This window comes from Ascaphus truei, chromosome 2 (assembly GCF_040206685.1).
Source record: "Ascaphus truei isolate aAscTru1 chromosome 2, aAscTru1.hap1, whole genome shotgun sequence".
NCBI lineage: Eukaryota > Metazoa > Chordata > Amphibia > Anura > Ascaphidae > Ascaphus > Ascaphus truei.
Window position 1 is genome coordinate 261723816 of NC_134484.1, and position 22267 is coordinate 261746082.

A 22267-nucleotide genomic window follows, 5' to 3' on the forward strand; every position below is an offset into this window, starting at 1 on the left:
GTTCATCCACATGGAGTCTTTCCTGTCTGCTTCTCTCACCAGCAGGCGCTCCAGAGAACTCTGATGTCAGCGCTGGATTGTCGAGGGGTTGGTATGGTGGCCTCCAAGGTCCAAAAAGCCCAACGCGTTTCGCCAAATCAGTAGGCTTCGTCTGGGGTCATGCTGGGATCTAGGAGGTGCCGTATTTAAATACCCTAATGCTTCATTGCTGAAATCTATCTCAGCTGGCTACAATGTTTACAAGGAGCGGCTGCAAAATGTTACTGATTACATCTCGAATTGCATCTCTAATTGCACCCGCCCTCAGCACATACGAGTTTTATACATGAAACAGAATCCTCACCTGTCCCTTATAATCATCGTTATTGCATAAACATAAAACATATTTATCAAAAAGCGCCACACAGGGCAAACAATCTTTAATAACAATACATAAAAAAATATACATACTGCACCGACACACTTTATTCGAGCAAATACCCGGTATGTACCTGGCAGATACCTGGAATGCGCCGCCCCTCACCTCTGACAAGCCCCGTTGCATTTGCCTTCCCAGCCTGGGTTCATGCCTGGCTGATGGGCGGCTGATCTGTTAAATGATAATGATTAGGATTTAATAGGCTGCAATGCTTCGCGTGTCTACCAGATGGCATAAATTCATGAATTGTAATGCAGTATATATATATATACTGTTCAGTATTGCAGCCAGCGGGAATAAAATGCTTCAATCCCTGCTTGGAAAATACCTCAATGCACTCGGGCAGAAAACAGTCACAAACCTCAATACACCCGGGTATACCCGAATTCGTGGGACTAGCCGAGCTCGAATAAAGTGTGTCGCCAGTGTAAAAACCCCTCAATCTAATGTTTCAAATGAAACTACCTATCTAAACATATATGAGGTCGATTGAGGATACTAAAATATAATAAAGATAGAGGTTAATAGACAGTACAAAATACTTCAAAAAATCATTTTAAAATTAGATCCAATGATCCTATCAAATTATTCTTCTAAAGGAGACAATTTTTCTAAAGGAAAAAAGCTTTCTAAAGCTACAAAAAGGACTTAGAGGCATACATAAAAGACCCATGAAATAATTAAAATGTATGTTTTAAAAAATATAATCATTCAAAAAAATACAAAAACTCTTCACAGGGGACTTGAGCGGACTCCATTAAGGAATAGCATTACAGATAAAACAAATGCTATTTAAAATTATAATTACAATTAATCATAAATATATGGAAAATCTTAAAAATGTTAAAGTTTATATTCTGTAAATTTTAAAGTCTGATGGTTAAAAAAATGGTTTAAAAAGACATCTATGTTATAAGAACATAGATGTTTATAAAGACTACTATGGAGTAAGCTAAATGCAGTGGGGTTAAGTTTATAGGATCACTGGAAAAAGAGGAAACACCCATAAAAGAAAGGCATTTAAGTAGAAGTGCACATTAAGTCCATGGGGTCTCAAAGTTTTTAATCTATGAATCCAGACGCTTTTTTTCTGGGAGATTGACTGGATTATTTTGCCTCCCCTCCAATTTCTTGGAATATTCTCTATTCCTGTAAACTTGAGACCCCTTAGATCTGATTGGTGGCACTTTTTGAAATGTAATGAAACATTATGAATTTCCAATCCCTTCTTTATATTCCTCTCATGTTCCCCCAAGTGCCCCAAGTCACTCCCTGCCACTACCTTGGGGGAGAGTGTGAGTTTAATATATCCCCTTTGTGTTGTTTGTTGCTTGGAGATAAAACGTTATTGCACCAGCATTTATGTATGTGTTTCTCCCCACATGTATCAGTGATGGCGGTTTGATTCATGATGCCCTGGTTCAACGGAGAAGTGTGCAACACCATTTAGCAGGCCTGGTATCATTAGTTACTTCAGGGGCAAGCAAACTTTTTATGCTGCGCCCCCCCCTGCCTGCTCTGCCGGTCGCCCAAACCCTCCACCCCCCGCCCTCCTTACCTCACACGGCGTCATTTTCGTGTGACGTTACGTGACCCGCAGCATCATTTGACGTAACGTTACCGTGGCAAATGTGACGTCACAAAATGACGCCGCGTTGCCATGGTCATGTGTCCAGAAGCCGGTTGAACCTCGGTAAATAGAGGTTGCAGAGGCCTCGCGCGGTCCCTCGGCATTTAATTGAAATGCCTTGGGGAAGAGCAAGGGACCTCTGCAACTGCCCGCGCCCCCCCCCCAGACAAATCTCCCACCCCCAGTTTGCGCACCGCTGAGTTACCGTGTAATCACATTTCACCTTTATTCAGTTTGCGCTGTAAACACACATTTATTCTCTCATAGAGCAATAGAAGCTTACTGGATCCAAAGACTGAAATCGGTTAGATTTGGGGGTTCTGGATCCAAAATGGGCATTTAAATGGAAACTTATACTGAATTCTGTCAGCTAGACTCCGTTCAACTCAGCTGATCCTAAAACTCAATGAGACTAACTAGAAATCAGTGAATCTCATAGAAAAAAATGTGTGAGTTGAAAGGTCCCATTGTTCGTTATGCAGTCACCTAAATCAGTAAACCCAATCAATTATAGCGCAAAATTATATATCAATTTTTTTTTTTTTGCCCCTCTCCTTTTCAAATTTGCCCATCTCCTTTCTCCTTTATGATTTTATTTGGTTTTGTTATGTGTGGCAAAAAAAAATATTATTAGCATTGTTGATTCTACAGTCATTCCATAATTTGATGGTAGTTTTACAGCAAGTATGTAAACATTTTAACAGATAACTTTCATTTTTATGTTGAAGCAGGTAAGAACAAACATGTACTTTAAAGGTGTAATCATTCCAAAAAGTGAACCCCCTTCCACTATATGCTATACACTTGTTATTTAGAGGAGGGGGTCAGATTTTCCTAAGAACCCATATGCGACAAATCAAAACTTTTATGTTCCAGGAAATGGGAGCTACTGTATGTAGCCATGGCTGGTCAGGCTATACTGCTGCCCCCCCTGTCATGTAACTCCTGGTAGCTGCAGACTGTGTCAGGCCCCCTATCTTGGGTTTACCCCTTCTCATGCAGCTTCCTTGAGTGTCAGGAGTGGAGGTGGGAATTGGCCTGTGATTACCCAATCCTGGGTGCAGACCTGGTGCCCTCCCATTCTGCACTAAGGAAGAGGCAGATCTAAAATACAGTGAGTCTGAGTCTCTCCCTCTTGGGATTGAGATGTTACCTTCAGCCCCTCAGAGGGCTGATAAGAAACACCAGTCCTCAAGTCTGATAGCTGGCCTAGGTACCATCCAGAAGCTGGGATCTAACGCAGTAGAAATGTATTCGCTATATTAACATCTGCAGTGGATATGAATAAAGAAGATCCTGTTTTATATACTCTCTGCCTAAGTCTATAGTCTATTGGGGGGGGGGGGGGAGTATGGATGTCTGTCCTGTTAACCCCACACGATCGTGGACTCTCAGACCAGCCTACAGTTACCATGCACCAACTCACATCTGGTAGCCAGCAATCTCCCAAAGGGGGGGGGGGGTTGGGGGTGGGAAGCAGTGCTACATGTATTTTTCACAAAAATATTAAAGTTACATATTAGGATCTCTGCAGAAAGAAAGCTAAGGGACAGTCTACATCGGCCAATATATAGAACAGTATCAGGCATAGCTCCTTTATTGTTGACTAGACTGCTACCATAAGAAGGAATTTGGTTAGTTCTACAGTAGTTATACTTTTTCACTACAATACTGTACTGTACGTAGCCATGCCACTAGTCTACGTCCCTCTTGGCAGTAAGCCCTGTTACAAGCAGGCCTGGCCAGTAGTTGATATAGGGTTCCCCCCCCCCACCCTGAGGAGCTGCATTTGAGTGACAGCGGGAGTCGGTGACATCAGGCCTGGGCATGACAAATCATGAGACAGACCTGGTGCCCTCCTGCTGGCTGTACTTAAGGGCAGGTACCGCCCAGATTTAGCAGTGCCTTTCCTCACTTGAGGGAGGCAGGTCACACATTGGAGAGGCTGAGTATTGGGCCTTTTCCAGTCCTCTTCCCTCCGGGGAAGAGTGAGTGTGGACCATACCTCTGCCTCTGCTAGCGAGGTAGTGAAAAGCTAGGATGGCTGCGGGTGCCCTTGGTCTGCAGTGACGGTCCAGGGACCATCCTTCAATGGTACTGCACCGACACACTTTATTCGAGCAAATACCCAGTATGTACCTGGCAGATACCTGGAATGCGCCACTCCTCACCTCTGACAAGCCCCGTTGCGTTTGCCTTCCCAGCCTGGGTTCATGCCTGGCTGACGGGCGGCTGATCTGTTAAATGATAATGATTAGGATTTAATAGGCTGCAATGCTTCGCGTGTCTACCAGATGGCATAAATTCATGAATTGTAATGCAGTATATATATATATACTGTGCAGTATTGCAGCCAGCGGGAATAAAATGCTTCAATCCCTGCCTGGAAAATAACCCAATGCACTCGGGCAGAAAACAGTCACAAACCTCAATACACCCGGGTATACCCGAATTCGTGGGACTAGCCGAGCTCGAATAAAGTGTGTCGCCAGTGTAGCTGAGAATTGGGGAGAAGCAGAAGCCTGCTTGTTACTGTGCTGTACAGAAGAGATAATAAAACCTTTCTGTTATAGATCTTGTCTGGTGCGTGACCTTACTGGGGGGAGAGGTAATAGTTCTACCGTGGGAGATCACCTTTAGCTCCTGGAGCCTACGGCAGAGGAGGCGCTGCACTGCTAAAGAGAAATGTAGGGTATGAACCCCAGAAGCCTAGTCCTGTGTCCCCACTACCACTGACGGACAATTCAGCCCTCCTGTTACCAGCAGGTATCATGCACCACACGATCCGTAATGGCCACATCTCCCACCAGTGTGTCACGTGTATAATGGGTTTTCATTTATTTTGAACTGAGCTCTTTATGCATGTCACCTCACTGGCTTCAAAAGTCCTAGAATAAGTCACACATTTTTAGCTTGCAAATTACCAATGCTGGGCTTTATAATGGAGGAGGAATGGAATTATTTTCAAAGCATAGGCTTTTAAAGTGCACTTACAAACAGTGAAATTATACGATGTATTATAAAGAGCAAGGATCACAACAGCAAAGTCACCTGTACATGTTTTGGCTTCATGCTGAAATTGCTTATCAAATTGGAATCACTTTTAAACATCCTACTAGTAGATTAGAAGCAACGCACTCTATTTGTAGGTTAGAGAATGCAATTCCTTTCAAGTGTTTTCGCTTTTCATTCTTTCCCAAGAATTTGATTTCCAGGCTCTGTTTTTGCTTTTTAGCCTATTTTCCCTATGTTTGCTTTTCATATTGGACTGCACTGAAAAACAAGGTCAAGTTTATATTTGTCACTAAGATAATAAAAGATGGTAGAGCATAGAGTCATTTTATTGAATTATTTTCGTTGTTTGATTAGATATAGAGCAAAAGTAGGTCACTTCAGTGATATCCACATCAAAGACTGAAGTCAGTTAGATTTGGGGATTCTGGATGAAAAAGGGGCATTTAAATGGAACAGCAAAAATAAGAGGAAAAATCTGCAGAGATGGTGCTACAAAAACCCTGGACTAGATTAAATGAGCAGGAAACTCTTTGATAAAGCACCATAATGGCGGGAAACATGTTAGAGGTTTCTGTTTTTAAACCTTTTTACGTTATCATGAATCAATAAACGTTGTTATTTTTGTTATTTTTGCCTCCATTTCTCTCCTTAACTGTGCTCCTTCTCTGTTGTCATTTGCTATTTCATTTAAATGGAAACATACTTATTTTTATCAGTTAGACTCCGTTGGACGAGATCCTGAAAATCAGTGTGACTAACTCGAAGTCAGTGAAATTCGTAGAAAAAAAAAATTTGTGAGTTGACATTCGTATTGTTCGTTATGTAAAATAGTCAGCTAAAACAGTAAAATCAATAAACTACTGTATGATGCAAAATTATACAAAAGGGATTTTAAAAAAAATTGCCCATCTCCTTTCTCCTTTATGATTTTATTTGGTTGTGTAATTTGGGGCAAAAAAATCTTATTAGCATTGCAGATTCTAAGGTCATTCAATAATTTGACTGTGGTTTTACAGCGAGCATGGAAAAATATGAACGGATAATTTTAATTATTATGTGGAAGCCGGTAAGAACAAACATGAACTTTAAAGGTGCAATCCCTCCAAAAAGTGAAGAAGAAAAAAAACCACTTTTGTATACAAGTTTTTATTTTTTTTTCAGTTTTTCCAACAAACCCATATGCATCAAATAAAAAGCTTTGTCGCAGGAAATGGTAGCTACTGTATTTTCCCAAAAAATCTTAGTGTATCACTGTCAGTGTGTATTTGTGACACACTCAATAACTGACTGACACATGGACATACAGCACACTGACAAACACAGCCCACTGAAAGACACAGAACAAAGTGCTGCGTATGCTGTGTGTCAGTGTCTTTCAGTGGCCAGTGTATGCTTCAGTTTGTGTAACTGACGCACACTGAAGTATACACAGCATACTTAACAGCAGCACACAGCACACTGAAGTATACACAGCATACTTAACAGCAGCACACAGCACACTGAAGTATACACAGCATACTTAACAGCAGCACACAGCACACTGAAGTATACACAGCATACTTAACAGCAGCACACAGCACACTGAAGTATACACATCATACTTAACAGCAGCACACAGCACACTGAAACTCCTCCTCCCTTTCCCTGACACTGACCTCATTTAGAGCAGGGGCCGGCAGAGACCTGGAGCCCGCCGCCTCGCTCCCTCCCACACCTCCGTATGTCTCTGCCTCTTGCTCGCTGATTCCCCCCACCCTCTCCACACTAAGCAACGTGGTGGTGACTTAACCTTTAGCACTAGTGAACCAGGATCAGGCGCACTCCTGACGGATGTGGGGGTGACTAAGGCCGAGGCCTCACTGGCTCAGTCAGCGCTCCTGCACTGCATGGAGGCGGCGCGTTGAGAGGCAATTGACCGCTACCTGAGGTCTGTAGGGAGCGGGAGCTGGAGCGTGGTTTGAGGAGGGGGGGGGCATGGTTTGAGGGGAGGGCTGCAGCGGGGGTATCTCGGGCTGCAAGAGGGTGCAGCAAGCCCCCACCCATGCCCTCTGCTGCTCGCTCTCCATGCTGCTCTTCCCCCCCTTCGGTCGGTCCGCCCCCCCCTCCCACACACACACACATAACACACACAACATATGCACACATACACACACACAGCCTGCGAAACGGGCACCGGAGGGGGGGGGGGAATGCTTCCATGCTGTACCCCTCGGATGAACAACTACACATGACATATTACAGTGCAGATCAGACCTCCCTCCCGTAGCTCCAGACAGCTCCCCAGCTCCCCTCCTCATTGGCTGACTGCCACACCACTTGACGCGTCAGCGCGGTAAACAGCGTCACAGCACACAGTCAGCCCTGTCGGAAGGCGGCAGCGGGGACCAGCACACTTGGGGTAAGTGGCTGGTGGCCCGCGCGCGCCGCCGATCGCAGCGGGGCCTCAGCCGGACAGGTCAGTCCGCGCTGCAACACAGACGCCAGGGGGAAAATGTTATGGTACCTGGGCAGGATTGTTTAATCCCTGCACTATATAAATATAGATATACAATAAGTGCACCTTAATGCAACAGCAATAATCAATAAGCATTCATTCCTAAACAATATGTGGGCATTTTAATAATGATACAGTACTATGACACTGACAAAGTGTCATGTATAATTTTGATGCAGTGTCAACAATTTGTTTGATGCACATACTGTATATAAATTATTTTACCATATACCATTTACATCTCTGCATCATGGGCTTCACACATACTGTATTTGCACCAGCAACTCCTGCTGCTCGTTTTAACAGGACGGAAATTACTGGTGTTAAACCACGCTCCATTTTAAGCTTCAGTAACCCCCCAGGTTCCAGAGACACTTACCTCCAGGGGAAACAGAATGCTGGATTAAATCTCCTGCATCATTGTAGCTTTAACGTCATCTTTGTGATAAAGAAGACTTAAAAAACTAGGAAGTAACACTGATACCTTTACTTGTAACAATCTCGGAAACAGGGGGATGCCAAAGCTAACAAAAAGCCTCAGGTTCCCCTCCTACAAAAGGGAGGGGGGTGTCTAGATAGGAGGGGTTGCTGCTTTCAGGTGCAAATCTAAAAATTTTAAAAATAAAAAAGGTTATTATGTATTATGTATTAAATTGTGGTGTATATGTATATAGTTGTGTGAAAAAGAAAGTACAGCCTCTTTGAATTCTATGGTTTTACATATCAGGACATAATATCAATCATCTGTTCCTTAGCAGGTCAAAAATTAGGTAAATACAACCTCAGATGATCAACAACACATGACATATTACATACACCATGTCATGATTTATTTAACAAAAATAAAGCCAAAATGAAGAAGCCATGTGTGAAAAACTAAGTACACCTTATGATTCAATAGCTTGTAGAACCACCTTTAGCAGCAATAACTTGAAGTAATCGTTTTCTGTATGAGTATCACAACATTGTGGAAGAATTTTGGCCCACTCCTCTTTACAACATTGCTTCAGTTCATTGAGGTTTGCGGGTATTTGTTTATGCACAGCACTCTTAAGGTCCCGCCACAGCATTTCAATCGGGTTGAAGTGTGGACTTTGACTGGGCCATTGCAACACCCAGATTCTTTTCTTTTTCAGCCATTCTGTTGTAGATTTGCTGGTGTGCTTGGGATAATTGTCCTGTTGCATGACCCAATTTCAGCCAAGCTTTAGCTGTCGGACAGATGGCCTCACATTTGACTCTAGAATACCTTGGTATACAGAGGAGTTCATGGTCGACTCAATGACTGCAAAGTTCCCAGGTCCGATGGCAGCAAAAACAAGCCCAAATCATCATCCCTCCACCACCGTGCTTTACAGTTGGTTGAGGTGTTTTTCTGATATGCTGTGTTTGGTTTTCCCCAAACATGGCGCTGTGCATTATGACCAAACATCTCCACTTTGGTCTTGTCTGTCCAAAGGACATTGTTCCAGAAGTCCAGAAGAGAGAGCTAGATGCCGGTGAAATTTTAACGTGACCCCGGTTATAACGCGGTCTCGGGGTTGTGGACCCCAAGGACCACGCTATAACGGGGTTCAGCTGATATATATATATTTATATATGTGTGTGTGTATGTATATGTATATATATAGTGACAAACGGCTTACTCCGGGGCTCCGCCGTCTGTCCAGGACTGTTAGAACACGGTCTTTTAGGGTAGGTTAAATGACGAGGCGTAACGTGCTGTTCCTTTAAACAGGCTACTTCCTGGTTTATTCAGTCCCAGGCACTGAGATTGCCACACTGCATACATAAGAAACACAAGCAAAACAAAAGCCTGCTCACCTGAGCAATAACTTAACTGAGGTTTTACCCTGACTGGGATTGGGCGGCTTATCCGCTTCCAACAAACAAAAATAAGGAACTTTGCAATTTGATAAAGGTACAAAATGATTTAACCTGTTTGGGGAGAGGCTTTTCCCCTCTCTGCTTCCAGCAGCCTTCCTGCCTCCAGTCTCTTGGGGAGGAGGGGAGAGGAACCAGGAAATCAGCCTTACATCCCTGATTTCCATCTAACAGGACAGGTGACAAGAAATCAGGCAGCATACAAACTCTGGTCTGGATCCCTCACCCCTCAGTTCCAGCACTTGCCAAACTGTGGGATGGAGTGCATGCATCCTGAGGCTGCACTTTCCAGTCTAAACAAGATAGAAACTGTTCAATATCCTGGGAGCTCTATATATGGAATTTATTACCATCCCCTGGTTTCTGTCACATATCTTCCCCCCCAGCTCAGACCTCGAGGGATGAGCGACCATGGATATTAGGGAGTGCATCCTTGACAACCCATCAGCATTGCCATGTTTGTGCCCTGACCTGTGCTCCACAGAAAATTTAAAGGGTTGTATGCTTAGGAACCACCTGGTCACTCTAGCATTCTTCTCTCTGTTTTGACACATCCAGGTAAGGGGTGCATGATCTGTGACCAACCGGAATTTTCTCCCCAACAGATAGTATTTGAGCGTCTCTACAGCCCACTTTATTGCGAGACACTCTTTCTCGACTATGGAGTAATTTTTCTCCTGGGGATTCAGTTTCCTACTTAAATAAAGGATGGGGTGCACCTCACCTTGAGACACCTGGGAGAGTAGAGCGCCCAGCCCTATCTCAGATGCATCGGTTTGGACTAAAAAGTCTTTAGAGAAGTCAGGTGTGACCAACACTGGTTGGGCACAGAGAACTTCTTTCAGGGTTCTAAAGGCCTGTTCGGTTTCGGGGGACCACTTTACCATTAGTGGCCCTCTTGCTTTTGTGAGGTCAGTTAGTGGGGTTGCCTTAGTTGCAAAATTGGGAATAAACCTTCTATAGTAGCCGATTAATCCCAAAAAGGTCCTTACTTGTTTTATTTGTAACTGGCCTTGGCCAATTTTGTATCGCCTCTACTTTGAGTGTTTGGGGTTTGAGTAAACCTCTGCCAATAGAATACCCCAGATACTTGGCCTCCTCCAGACCAATAGTGCATTTAGTGGGGTTAGCAGTTAGTCCAGCAGACCGAACTGCGTCAAGCACAGCTTGGACCTTTGGAAGGTGGGATTGCCAATCTTCACTATGGATTACCACATCATCTAGGTAGGCGGTGGCATACCGAGTATGTGGCTTTAAAATTTTATCCATCATTCTTTGGAATGTGGCGGGAGCTCCATGTAAGCCAAAAGGCAGCACCCTATACTGAAAGAGGCCGTCTGGGGTTGAGAAGGCTGTCTTTTCTTTTGCCGTTTCTGTGAGGGGAACCTGCCAGTACCCCTTTGTTAAGTCTAGGGTCGTGAGATTTCGGGCTTTGCCCATCTCTCTACCAGTTCATCAACCCTGGGCATAGGATAAGTATCAAATTTTGACACAGCGTTCAGTTTACGGTAGTCATTGCAAAACCTTGTTGTACCGTCTGGTTTTGGGACTAAAACTATAGGGCTGTTCCACCCACTTTGGGATTCTTCAATTACACCTAGTTTTAGCATTTTTTTACCTCTAAACTTATAGCCTCCCTTTTGGCCTCTGGGATTCGGTACGGTTTAAGGTTAACTCGGACCCCCGGTTCAGAGACTAGGTCATGTTCAATTACCCTAGTTCTACCTTGCTTTGTAGAGAAGACTTCTTTGTTTCTTCTCACTAGTTTCTGGACCTCTCGTTTCTGATGAACGGACAGGGTTTCCGCTATGCTAACCTCTGGGTCAGTTTCTCGATTCTCTGATGGACCTGGGGGTACTAGGGTTAACAAGACCTCTCTATCTTTCCAGGACTTTAGTAGGTTTACATGGTAGATTTACTCAGGTTTCCTCCAACCTGACTGTCTCACCTTGTAATTTACTTCTCCCACTCTTTCCAAGAACTCCTATGGCCCATGCCACTTAGCAAGGAATTTACTCTCTACGGTGGGAACCAGAACTAGCACCCTGTCGCCTGGATAAAAAATTCTGACCCTAGCACCCTTATTATACGTATTCCTCTGTGCCTCTTGAGCTTTTTCCATGTGTCCCCTCACTATCGGTAGGACTGCAGCAATGCGGTCCTGCATCTGGGCAACATGTTCTATTACACTTCTGTATGGGGTAACCTCGTGTTCCCAAGTCTCTTTGGCTATATCTAGTAAGCCCCTTGGGTGTCGGCCATACAATAGTTCAAACGGGGAGAAGCCTGTGGATGACTGGGGAACCTCCCTAATGGCAAATAACAGGTATGGTAACAAACAATCCCAGTTTATCCCATCCTTATCGACCGCCCAGCATAACATGCTCATTAAGGTTTTATTGAACCGTTCCACTAAACCATCTGTTTGTGGATGATAGACTGAGGTTCTGAGATGCTTGATTTTTAGGAGTTTACATAACTCTTTTGTTACTTGGGACATAAATGGTGTTCCCTGGTCAGTTAAGATCTCTTTAGGAATTCTGACCCGGGTAAACAGAACTATTAACTCTTTTGCTATGTTTTTAGCAGAGGTGCTATGTAGGGGAACTGCCTCCGGATATCGGGTGGCATAATCTAATATTACCAATATATGCTGATGTCCCCTAGTAGACTTTATTAGGGGTCCTACTAGATCCATAGCAATCCGGTCAAATGGTACATCTATTATGGGAAGGGGTACCAATGGGCTACGATACGCTTTGAACGGGGCGGTGATCTGACATTCTGGGCATGAGGAGCAATAATTGGTAATTTCTGCCAGAACCCCAGGCCAATAGAAGCTTCAGAGAATCTTTTCTTTTGTCTTTTCCACCCCTAGGTGTCCCCCCCAATGGGTGACTATGTGTGAGGTTTAATACTACATTACGGAATGTCCGTGGTACCAACAATTGTTTAGTTATAATGGATTTCCTCCTATCAACCCGATATACTGGTTCATTTTCTACCTCGAAGTAGGGGTAGGCAAGTGACCTATCTGGTTGGCCAGGGGTACTGTTCTGGTCCCGTATATTCCCCCTTGCTTCGGCTAATGTGAGGTCTTCCCACTGGGCCTTCTTAAAACTCCCAGGACTGACCTCTAGGTCAGCGAAGGTCGTACCCTGTTCTGGGGTGGTAAGCGCCTGTTCAACATCTTGATTTGGGGTATTCCCTACCAAGGTAGCCATGGGAAAGGGAATTTTACAGCACTCTTCCTCTTTCCCCTTTTTATATGGGCCCTCGTCAACCTCCATTTCTGAAAAAGGGAAAGGATTTGTTTCTTCTGTTACTTCTTTATGGTTCGCTATTGCACTCTGGGCGCTATTCTGAGAGGAGGACCACATTTTTAGAAAATGAGGAAAGTCGGTCCCTATTAACACATCATGTGCCAGTTTGGGTACTATACCCACTTTGAAATCTAAAGAACCAAACTCTGTTTCAATAAGAACATCAACAGTGGAATATTCGTGATTATCCCCATGTATACAACAAATTGCCACTCTTTGTGAACTGTTTACCTGTTTCTTCCCAATGGGCAACAGGTATTCGGACACTAGTGTAACCATACTCCCAGAGTCAAGAAGTGCCCGAACCCTCTTACCATTTACCTTTACAAATGCCCAGAGATGGTTATTCAAGGGGTCCTCTGGGCTACGGACCATACATTGGGACCACAACGAATAAGGTTCAACGCTGTTGCATTGCATTGGTTCAGCATTTAGTGGGCAGACTTTCGCGGTGTGGTCCCTCTCATAACAATTTACACATTTAGGTACATAGTCTGTGTCCCACTTAGAGCCCTTTTTCGGCTCCCCATGTTGGCTGTTGCCCTTAGTATGCGAGCCACTGTTGCTGGTGCTGTGTGAAGGCGGTCATCGCTCTTCTGCCCCCCTTAACCCTGGTACCCTTTTACCATCTCTGGAAGAGTCCTGGAACCTTGGGTAGTGGGGATGCTCCATGACTTCAGGTTGCGGGTGCTCTTCTGCTGCATTGTACCTTTCTATGAGGGCCACCAGCTCATCTGCATTGTGGGGGTCACTCTGACTGACCCAACGGCGTAGGGCAGAGGGAAGTTTCCTCAAGAACTGGTCCATGACCAACCGTTCCACGATGTGGCTTGCTGAGTTGATCTCGGGTTGTAGCCACTTCCGAGCGAGGTGGATGAGGTCATACATCTGGCTTCGGGTGGCTTTATCCAAACTGAAGGACCATGCGTGGAACCTTTGGGCGCGAACAGCCGTGGTTACGAGGAGGCGGGCGAGGATCTCGAACTTCAGTTTTGCATAGACGTTAGCTTCGGCTGGCTCTAGATCAAAGTAAGCCTTCTGGGGTTCGCTGCTTAAGAAAGGTGCGATTAGACTGGCCCACTCAGCTTCTGGCCAACCCTCTCTCTGTGCCGTGCGTTCAAAAGTGAGAAGATAGGTTTCAACATCATCCGAGGGCCCCATCTTCTGAAGGTAGTGGCTTGCCCTGGTCATTTTCGGGCCTGGGGCTGCGTCTGCCAGTGGGGTCTTAATGATAGTCTCTCTCAGGATCTCGAGTTCCTGCTGTAAGCCCTGGGCGAACCATTGTTGATCCTCTCTCAGCAAGCGGTTTGTCTCTTGCTGGGTTGCATTTGCGTTTTGCAGTTCTGTTAGCAACTGTTGCTTGATTGCATTCGTCTGTTGCTGGTTTGCATTTGTCTGTTGCTGGTTTGCATTCGCGCTTTGCAGGGCTGCATTCGTCTGTTGCTGGTTTGCATTCGTGCTTAGCAGGGCTGCATTCGCCTGTTGCTGGGTTTCATTCGTCTCTATCTGGGCAGCGACATTGCGTACCAACGCACTCACCACGTCATCCATCTTGTTCAGGGGGAAGAAAAAGAGAAAAAAAAACCTCTTTTTATTTTTAATTTTTTAACGTTCTTTTACCCGCAGACCTTTTAGTGTTCTGCCCGTATTCTCCACCATATGTGACAAACGGCTTACTCCGGGGCTCCGCCGTCTGTCCAGGACTGTTAGAACACGGTCTTTTAGGGTAGGTTAAATGACGTGGCGTAATGTGCTGTTCCTTTAAACAGGCTACTGTCTGGTTTATTCAGTCCCAGGCACTGAGATTGCCACACTGCATACATAAGAAACACAAGCAAAACAAAATCCTGCTCACCTGAGCAATTACTTAAGCGAGGTTTTACCCTGACTGGGATTGGGCGGCTTATCCGCTTCCAACAAACAAAAATAAGGAACTTTGCAATTTGATAAAGGTACAAAATGATTTAACCTGTTCGGGGAGAGGCTTTTCCCTCTCTGCTTCCAGCAGCCTTCCTGCCTCCAGTCTCTTGGGGAGGAGGGGAGAGGAACCAGGAAATCAGCCTTACATCCCTGATTTCCATCTAACAGGACAGGTGACAGAAATCAGGCAGCAGACAAACTCTGGTCTGGATCCCTCACCCCTCAGTTCCAGCACTTGCCAAACTGTGGGATGGAGTGCATGCATTCTGAGGCTGCACTTTCCAGCCTAAACAGGATAGAAACTCATCAGTATCCTGGGAGCTCTATATATGGAATTTATTACCATCCCCTGGTTTCTCTTCAGAAAATATATATATACATATATACACAATATATACATATATACACACACACATACATCAATAGTCTAATGTTTGGAACTATTATTTACGAAGACGCCTTTAATACCGCCACTTAGTACATATGACCCAAAGAAAGTAGTAGAGATATGAGAACCTTTCGCATGAGGTCACGAAACATGTGTAATTTACCCATTTTAAGTCATGAAAAAAGCAATAGCTCAGTCAGGGTTCGCAGACGATTTGCCACCTGAATTGCATAATTATCATTAATTATATGTATGTATATCTATAACATTTTGCTACAGTAAATTGTCTAAAATCGCTTGATTTCTGTGGATATTTAGCCTGAAGTTGACTAATTTGGTGACATTATTAGGCTTGGCAAAAAATCCATTTGACAATTTCGCACATTTCTAGTAGCAGTCTATGGTCATAAAATGAGTGTAGGTAGCAAGGAATGTTTCAATTATAGGTTCTAATTAGAGATGTGCAAATTTTCCCTGAAGTTCGTGAACTTGGTGATTTTTATTTGCCAAGTATTAAAAGTCCCATAAATTCAGGTCACATTATGCTATTAATGCTGTAATTTTTATGAAATTTGGTCAAATATTTATACAATTTTGAGCACTATCACTTTTGTGAAAATAAATGACACTAAAAACCAACATTTAAAAGAAAAAAAGCACATTTGCATGTATGTAGTCTTAATTTTTAAGTGACCTTATTATAAAAAAAACACATTTCTATTTAGTGACAGACCACCGAGTAAGATGAATAGAAATATTAATTTGTTTTTTGCACCTTGTCATTCTACTTGCTTTTGCTCAAATACGTACAGTAAATGTAGTAAAAATGTAGTAAAAATGTATAGCTTTCTGAGTGAAAACAAACTGCATAAATGTAGAAGCAAATAACAATGGTTGTGTTTCAGCATTGTCTCCTATAAATGGAACAGATATCTTTCAGAGCAAGGGAAAAGATGGTTTCACAATAAATTAAAATGTGGCCTTTGAGTCTGTGCTATATAGGGCTGTAAACAGAAATGTTGGAAGGTGAACTGAATGGAAGAGGAAGTGAGGTTAGGGTACGATGGCATGGTTAAAAGGTAAATGGAATAACTGCTGTGATTGGCCCTCGCTAGGAAAGATCCCAATGACCTGGAGCCACAGAGGATCTCGCTGATACTAGGTTGTGGTTCAAAGTAGATCTGACCACAGAGGATCCTGAGGCAGTGGAGTACTGAAGAGCCACTACGGGTTTGGGCATTGGAGGGGTCAGGCTCCTGTCAAGGTACCAACAGGGCTAGGTGTGGAGGGGTGAGAACAGTGGTGGTGGTGGTGCATGGGGCCATGTCTTTCTTCCTACTCTCATCTGTCTGTGTAAAGGTAGGGGAAAAGAAGGAGTAACACACATGGCAGCCAAAGAGATTCTGTACCTATCAGGTGCTGATTTCTTGGACCTGGGACAGCAGGACTAGCTGTAAGCACATGTGGTGCAATACGTGTGTATCAGAAGTACAAGTTTATGGTCCATATTTAGTAAGCAGATGTAAATTACCTAGGCAACGGGCTGTAAGGGGTCTTGAAGTGTTGAAGGTGTCTTTGACTGACGGCTCTATTCCTGATAAATTTGTATACATTTAATTATTTTTTTCAAACATTTATGAATTCAAATATATATATATATAACATATGATACGAACCAATCCAAAGACCAGTAAAGAGACAGCAGACCGCACGGGGTTAATCCAAAAATCTATATTCACAACATGAAATACACGTAAGCCAACGTTTCGGTCCCACAGAGAGACCTTCCTCAGGTCCTGAGGAAGGTCTCTCTGTGGGACCGAAACGTTGGCTTACGTGTATTTCATGTTGTGAATATAGATTTTTGGATTAACCCCGTGCGGTCTGCTGTCTCTTTACTGGTCTTTGGATTGGTTCGTATCATACTTATTCTCTATGGGACTAGCATCTGCTATTACAACCTTTTCTACTACAGTGTGCTGACTGACCTTCATGTGTATATATATAACATAGGTATATTTTCAACAGCCCAGAAGCACTAATAATTAGCTGGAAATTAAAATATTCAAACAGGAACAGACAATGGAACTATCAGCTTTGCACACTTAATTCTGGTACAGATGTAACAGGACTCGCTGTCTCCTGTGCTGCTGCTGAAAGATCAAAAAGCCTCTCTAGAGGTGGTGCTGCCTTGAAATCATGCAGGTGGTTTACATACTTCCATATCAGACACCCCACATCAATAATCCTCTGGCGTTGGGGCGGCTGCGTTCACAGTCACGCAGCTTGCCCCAGTGCCAGAGGCAATAAGCCTGCTACAGCTGGAGCCAGCAAGGAAAAACAACTGGGAGTACATGAAGCAAAGAAAAGTCTTTAGTTATGAATGAATTATATGATGCTCAATTACTTTAATATATATTTGTCCCTACTGGCCTATTTATTTAATGTCAGTGGGGCCTCATGAAAATAAACTGCCAATACAATGCTCACTATCAAATATACTATACACAGACATATAAGGGATGTCTAGTAAATCATCTTCATGATCATGGTTCACAATATTCTCTGATATATAGTAGCACGTGTTAAATGCGGTGAGCAAGTCATATGGGATGATTCTGATACAGATAAGTAGAAGAACTGACTAGTGATTTTCTTTAAAGATCTGTAGCAATCTATTTTTGCAATTTATGCAAAAAAGGTTGATTGAAAATGCAATATAAGATCACACTGATAAACACATCTATCACAGGAGACCAGTACTTTTACACTGAAACCACTGGGATCACTAGCACCAGACAGGACAAAGTTGTTGAATAAAATGGGGTTTATTCTGGCACGCCAGCAGACAAAACAAAGATGTACAAAACAAGATACAATACCAACTGGGGGCCTGGGGAGTAGACACTAGCCTCATTAGGTGTAGGGGCCTGCTTCAAGAAAGCTTGCTCTGTCCGCTTCTCGTCCAGGATATCAGAGGGCTGATCACACAACAGCCACTCAACATGTATCTCCAGCTGGTCACTGTCAAGATCCAAACTCCTTCACAGAATGTCTCTCAGTCTCTGATATGGTCCTCGGAGGGAATCTCCACACTCCTTCCCAGAGTGTCTCATATGGTCTTCTGAGGGAATCTCCACACTCCTTCCCAGAGTGTCTCTCAGTCTCTGTTAGCCTCTCTTGCTCTCAGATGCTCTCTGAAGGTAGATCTGATTCTCTGATCAGCTGCACCCCTTATATAGCCTCTGTGGCTATCCTTTACATGGGAGGGGGCTGCTGGACAATCAGAGCATGGATTAGGTTGGTGCCACAACAGCCACAGGGCGTGCTAAGAGCCCATCCCCATCCCTGATGGTTCACTCTTTCTCACTCACCAAATGTCTGTAACACCTCCACGCTCCCAACCATTGTCTCAATACACATTTATCTGCAGGAACCTCAGCTGATTAAATCACAGAGTCCTCTCCATAGAAATGTACACATGCAAATCACATTAAAGTCTGCTATCTTAGAAATGAGCGCATAATCGAATTGACACTTTACAGGGCTTACTTCCAAATCACATCACAGTGCTGACACATAGATCACAAATATTAAATACATTTGGCCAAAATAAGCCTTACATAGGTGGCCAAGTTACATGGATTTAAGGGTAGCTAACTGGGCTTCACCCCAGTTTTTGTGATGCCAGCTAGCTCTATTGTCACAACATGTTTCTATTTTTAGCACAAGTTATCGCAGGAACCCCACACGGCTTCTTCTGCTAGCGCATTATGCATGTCATGCTGCAACGTGCCAGTAGTTGTAGATACATGCTTCATCTATATGCATGTATCTATATAAATATATGTATATACTACATATATACACATGCAGTACATATACAGTATATGCATAGATTTATATAGTGTGTGTGTGTGTGTGTGTGTGTGTGTGTGTGTGTGTGTGTGTGTGTGTGTGTGTGTGTGTGTGTGTGTGTGTGTGTGTGTGTGTGTGTGTGTGTGTGTGTGTGTGTGTGTGTGTGTGTGTGTGTGTTTGTGTGGGCACACAGACAGATTTTCAATGTGTTTTTATCTCTAGCAAGTTTGTTTAAATCATATATTTATTTATTAATAATTGAAAGGTCATCTACAGTCAAAATTAATAGCAATGATTTACGCTATCTCAACAGTTTCATCTGGCTATAATCCCAGGCTGGCTAAAGCGAACCAAAGTAGATTTAAAGAAGATTCTGAAGAATCGATATTTATTCAGTATGATAAATGTATTGGGCCTACGTCTCTTTAATAATTATTCCCTATTGATTTATTTATTAATATTTTTTCCTGCTACCATTGTTGAAACACTCCGCAATGCATACTCATTTCTTAAGAAAAATATTTCAGTTACACAAGACTGTACTGCATTCGTTACTGTGAAATTAAACATACTGATGCACTAATCTCCACTCTGAGAAACCATACCTGCGGCTTTTGTAGAAGAGGCATCTCTTCAGTGGGACCTTTATGACATGACCATGGAGACCGACAAATAGGACACTCTGGCTATGCAGAATCTGTAGTCTTCTGATGGGCTCCCTCTGCCCCCTTGGGAAAAGTTCAATTTCCTCCAAGAGACAGCTACTGGAGTTCTGACTTATCGGTGCAAGGACTTTTTTAATGGTACCATAATCTGTTGAAGAGATAAAAATGTGCTATAACTGGTTGCATTTAGCTGTGGCAATGTAATTAAGTGTAGGAAGAATTCTGTTAAAAAAGGTGACAGCCTTCTAACTAATTTATAGAGGGGCAAACTAGGCTACTTCCATAATACCAGGTTTACATTGTATACCTATAGGAAACACACAGGTAAATGCAAAGTAAACATTACAGTATTTGTAAAATCAAATATACACTGTACATTAAATTACTGAAGGAGCGGCTCAGTGACTTTGAAAACAACAACACTGACTCTAAAGCAATGGAGTCTAGTTCAAATCCTGGTATCAGTTCCTCGTTACCATGGGCAATTCACTTTATCTCCTTGTGCGTCAGGCACCAAAATTAGATTGCAATCTCTATGGGACAGGGATTCAGTAGCGGAATCGGGGGGGGGGGGTGCAAGAGTCACCCCAAGAATATCATATAGCATTTCATTCTGGGCCGGGTATGAGCGCGGGGCCTCTAACCCTCTCCGGCATCTCCCCCTGCTCCTCATCTATGTTACATCAAGACGTTGCGGCATCAAGTTGTCATGGCAATGCATCACTATTTGACGGCGCAACATCATTTGAGGCTGAGTTGTCATGGTGATGCATTGTCACAATCAGAAGATGCAGGAGAGGAAAAGCCGGAGAGAAAGTAAGAGGCACTTACAGAGGCCCCGCGCTCTACCCTGGCAGTTAAAATGTTGTTGGGAACAGCATGGGACCTCTGTAAGTGCAGAGCTTGGTGGCGCTATTTATTTGTTTTTGAAAAAACTTTGCACCCCCAATATAAATTTCTGGTTGCGCCCCTGCAGGGACTCATTGTGCCTGCAAAGTTCTATGTACATTACATGCCTATGTACATTGTCAGTGCTACAGATTAAAAAAAAAATACTGCTTTGCAGATGAGACAATATGACTATACCACATAAAGTTTAGAACTGTATTAAAGATTGTCCTAGACAGCGTAAACTCAGAGTAAATAAAACCAATCAGTCACACTAGCTTGCAACAGACAATTCTTAACCAAATAAAGCTGGGAATAATCCTCAAAGGGTTGACGTGAAATTGCAGACAGACAAAGTATATCACGAGCCGCCACACATTTACAGCAAACATTTATTTGTACAGAAAACAGGATCTACCAAACCCTGTCTGACTGCAGAAAAAATAAATAACTTTTTTTTCCGCAACAGATGGACTGTGGAGCTGGGTTGTATAGATCACTATAATAGGAAGACTGCAGGAAGGGGTTTCCTCACCTGGATACCATACAATGACACTTATAAAACTCATAGCACTCACTGATTAATAATAAACTTAACTGTACACAGCATTTTCTTATTGTGATTTAGCCAAGACCCCAAGAAGATAACACCAAGACTCAAACTTGATCACCTAGTTCGAAGGCTGGGAAATCTACAACTACACTTCTCTTTTCAGTTGTAAGCTGCGAGACATTTTTTTCTATACCGTTACTTTCGTGGAGAAAATTGCAGAAGCAGGCTTATTTCTTTTTGCATTTTGTAGGATATATGCATCACAGCTCCTTTCATTCATCTACTAGACCAAATAGATTGTCTTTTTATATGTTTGTCGTGAGCAAATAAATCTTCAGTTACATCCCAGTCATTCCAAGCTATTTCTATGAATAGATTTTGTCAAATAGAGTGGATTCATTTTTCAGTAAGATCCACATGTGCATTGCAACTAAGATAACTAGAAACTAATATCCTCAGATACCAAATTTGATTTGAAAATTTTCTTCGTCTTATTTACATGTCTAATTTTCCAAAATGACAGTTAATGGCAGTCATACTAGGGCAGTAATTATAGTGCCCAGCGAGACCATACGAGATCTGCACATTTACCTTTAATGCTTGTCAATTTACTTTTTCATGAACAATTCCTCACAAATTTCCCTGATTTGTGAAAGTAAATGTGCAAATCTCTAGACATTATACTGCATACTGCTGTTGATTTTATTTATATGGACTACTGTACATAGTGTGGCAGGATGGCCGTGGTTAAGTGAGGAGACAACACGACTTTTCTGGTGAAATACTGCTGGTGGATTTATTTGCCCAAAAGTGTAACCGAAACAATGGGTACTCTGTCCCTTTAAAGTGCAATGAACGTAAACAAAAACCTAACCCCGGTCGGGCACTGACTAAACAAAAGTGCAGGCTATCTACCTGGCTGGCTAGCTAGCCTAGTCCAGCCCAACAATGTTCAACAATACCAGTTGGCTCCTTACCTGGGAGCTTTATTCCCCCTTGGGACATGATCAATCCGAGAAGCCTGTGTCTGTCTGTCAACACTCCTCTGTCTTCTCTCTGTGCCTGAGAGAGACTGCTGCCCCAGAGGCATTTCCTCTTCCTGTTTTAAAGCAGGTGAAACTAGCTTAATTTGAATCACCTGTGGACTGCTTAATAAGCTGGGTTAACCCCTCGGCTACTGGAAAGCATGCATACTGCCATCTCCTACTAATGTATACAGAGTTAATGACCC

The 22267-nt window shown here is 43.2% G+C and overlaps 1 protein-coding gene across 8 annotated transcripts in view; it reads right to left on the bottom strand.

Moving 5' to 3' along the window:
* SEMA5A (semaphorin 5A) overlaps window positions 1-22267 on the bottom strand; it is a 795598-nt gene that overhangs the window by 167427 nt on the left and 605904 nt on the right. For all 8 annotated transcript variants that reach the window (XM_075586198.1, XM_075586192.1, XM_075586193.1 and 5 more), the window contains one exon: window positions 19536-19743. In XM_075586198.1, coding sequence (XP_075442313.1) covers window positions 19536-19743 — 208 coding nt within the window. The remainder of the gene's footprint in view (window positions 1-19535; window positions 19744-22267) is intronic.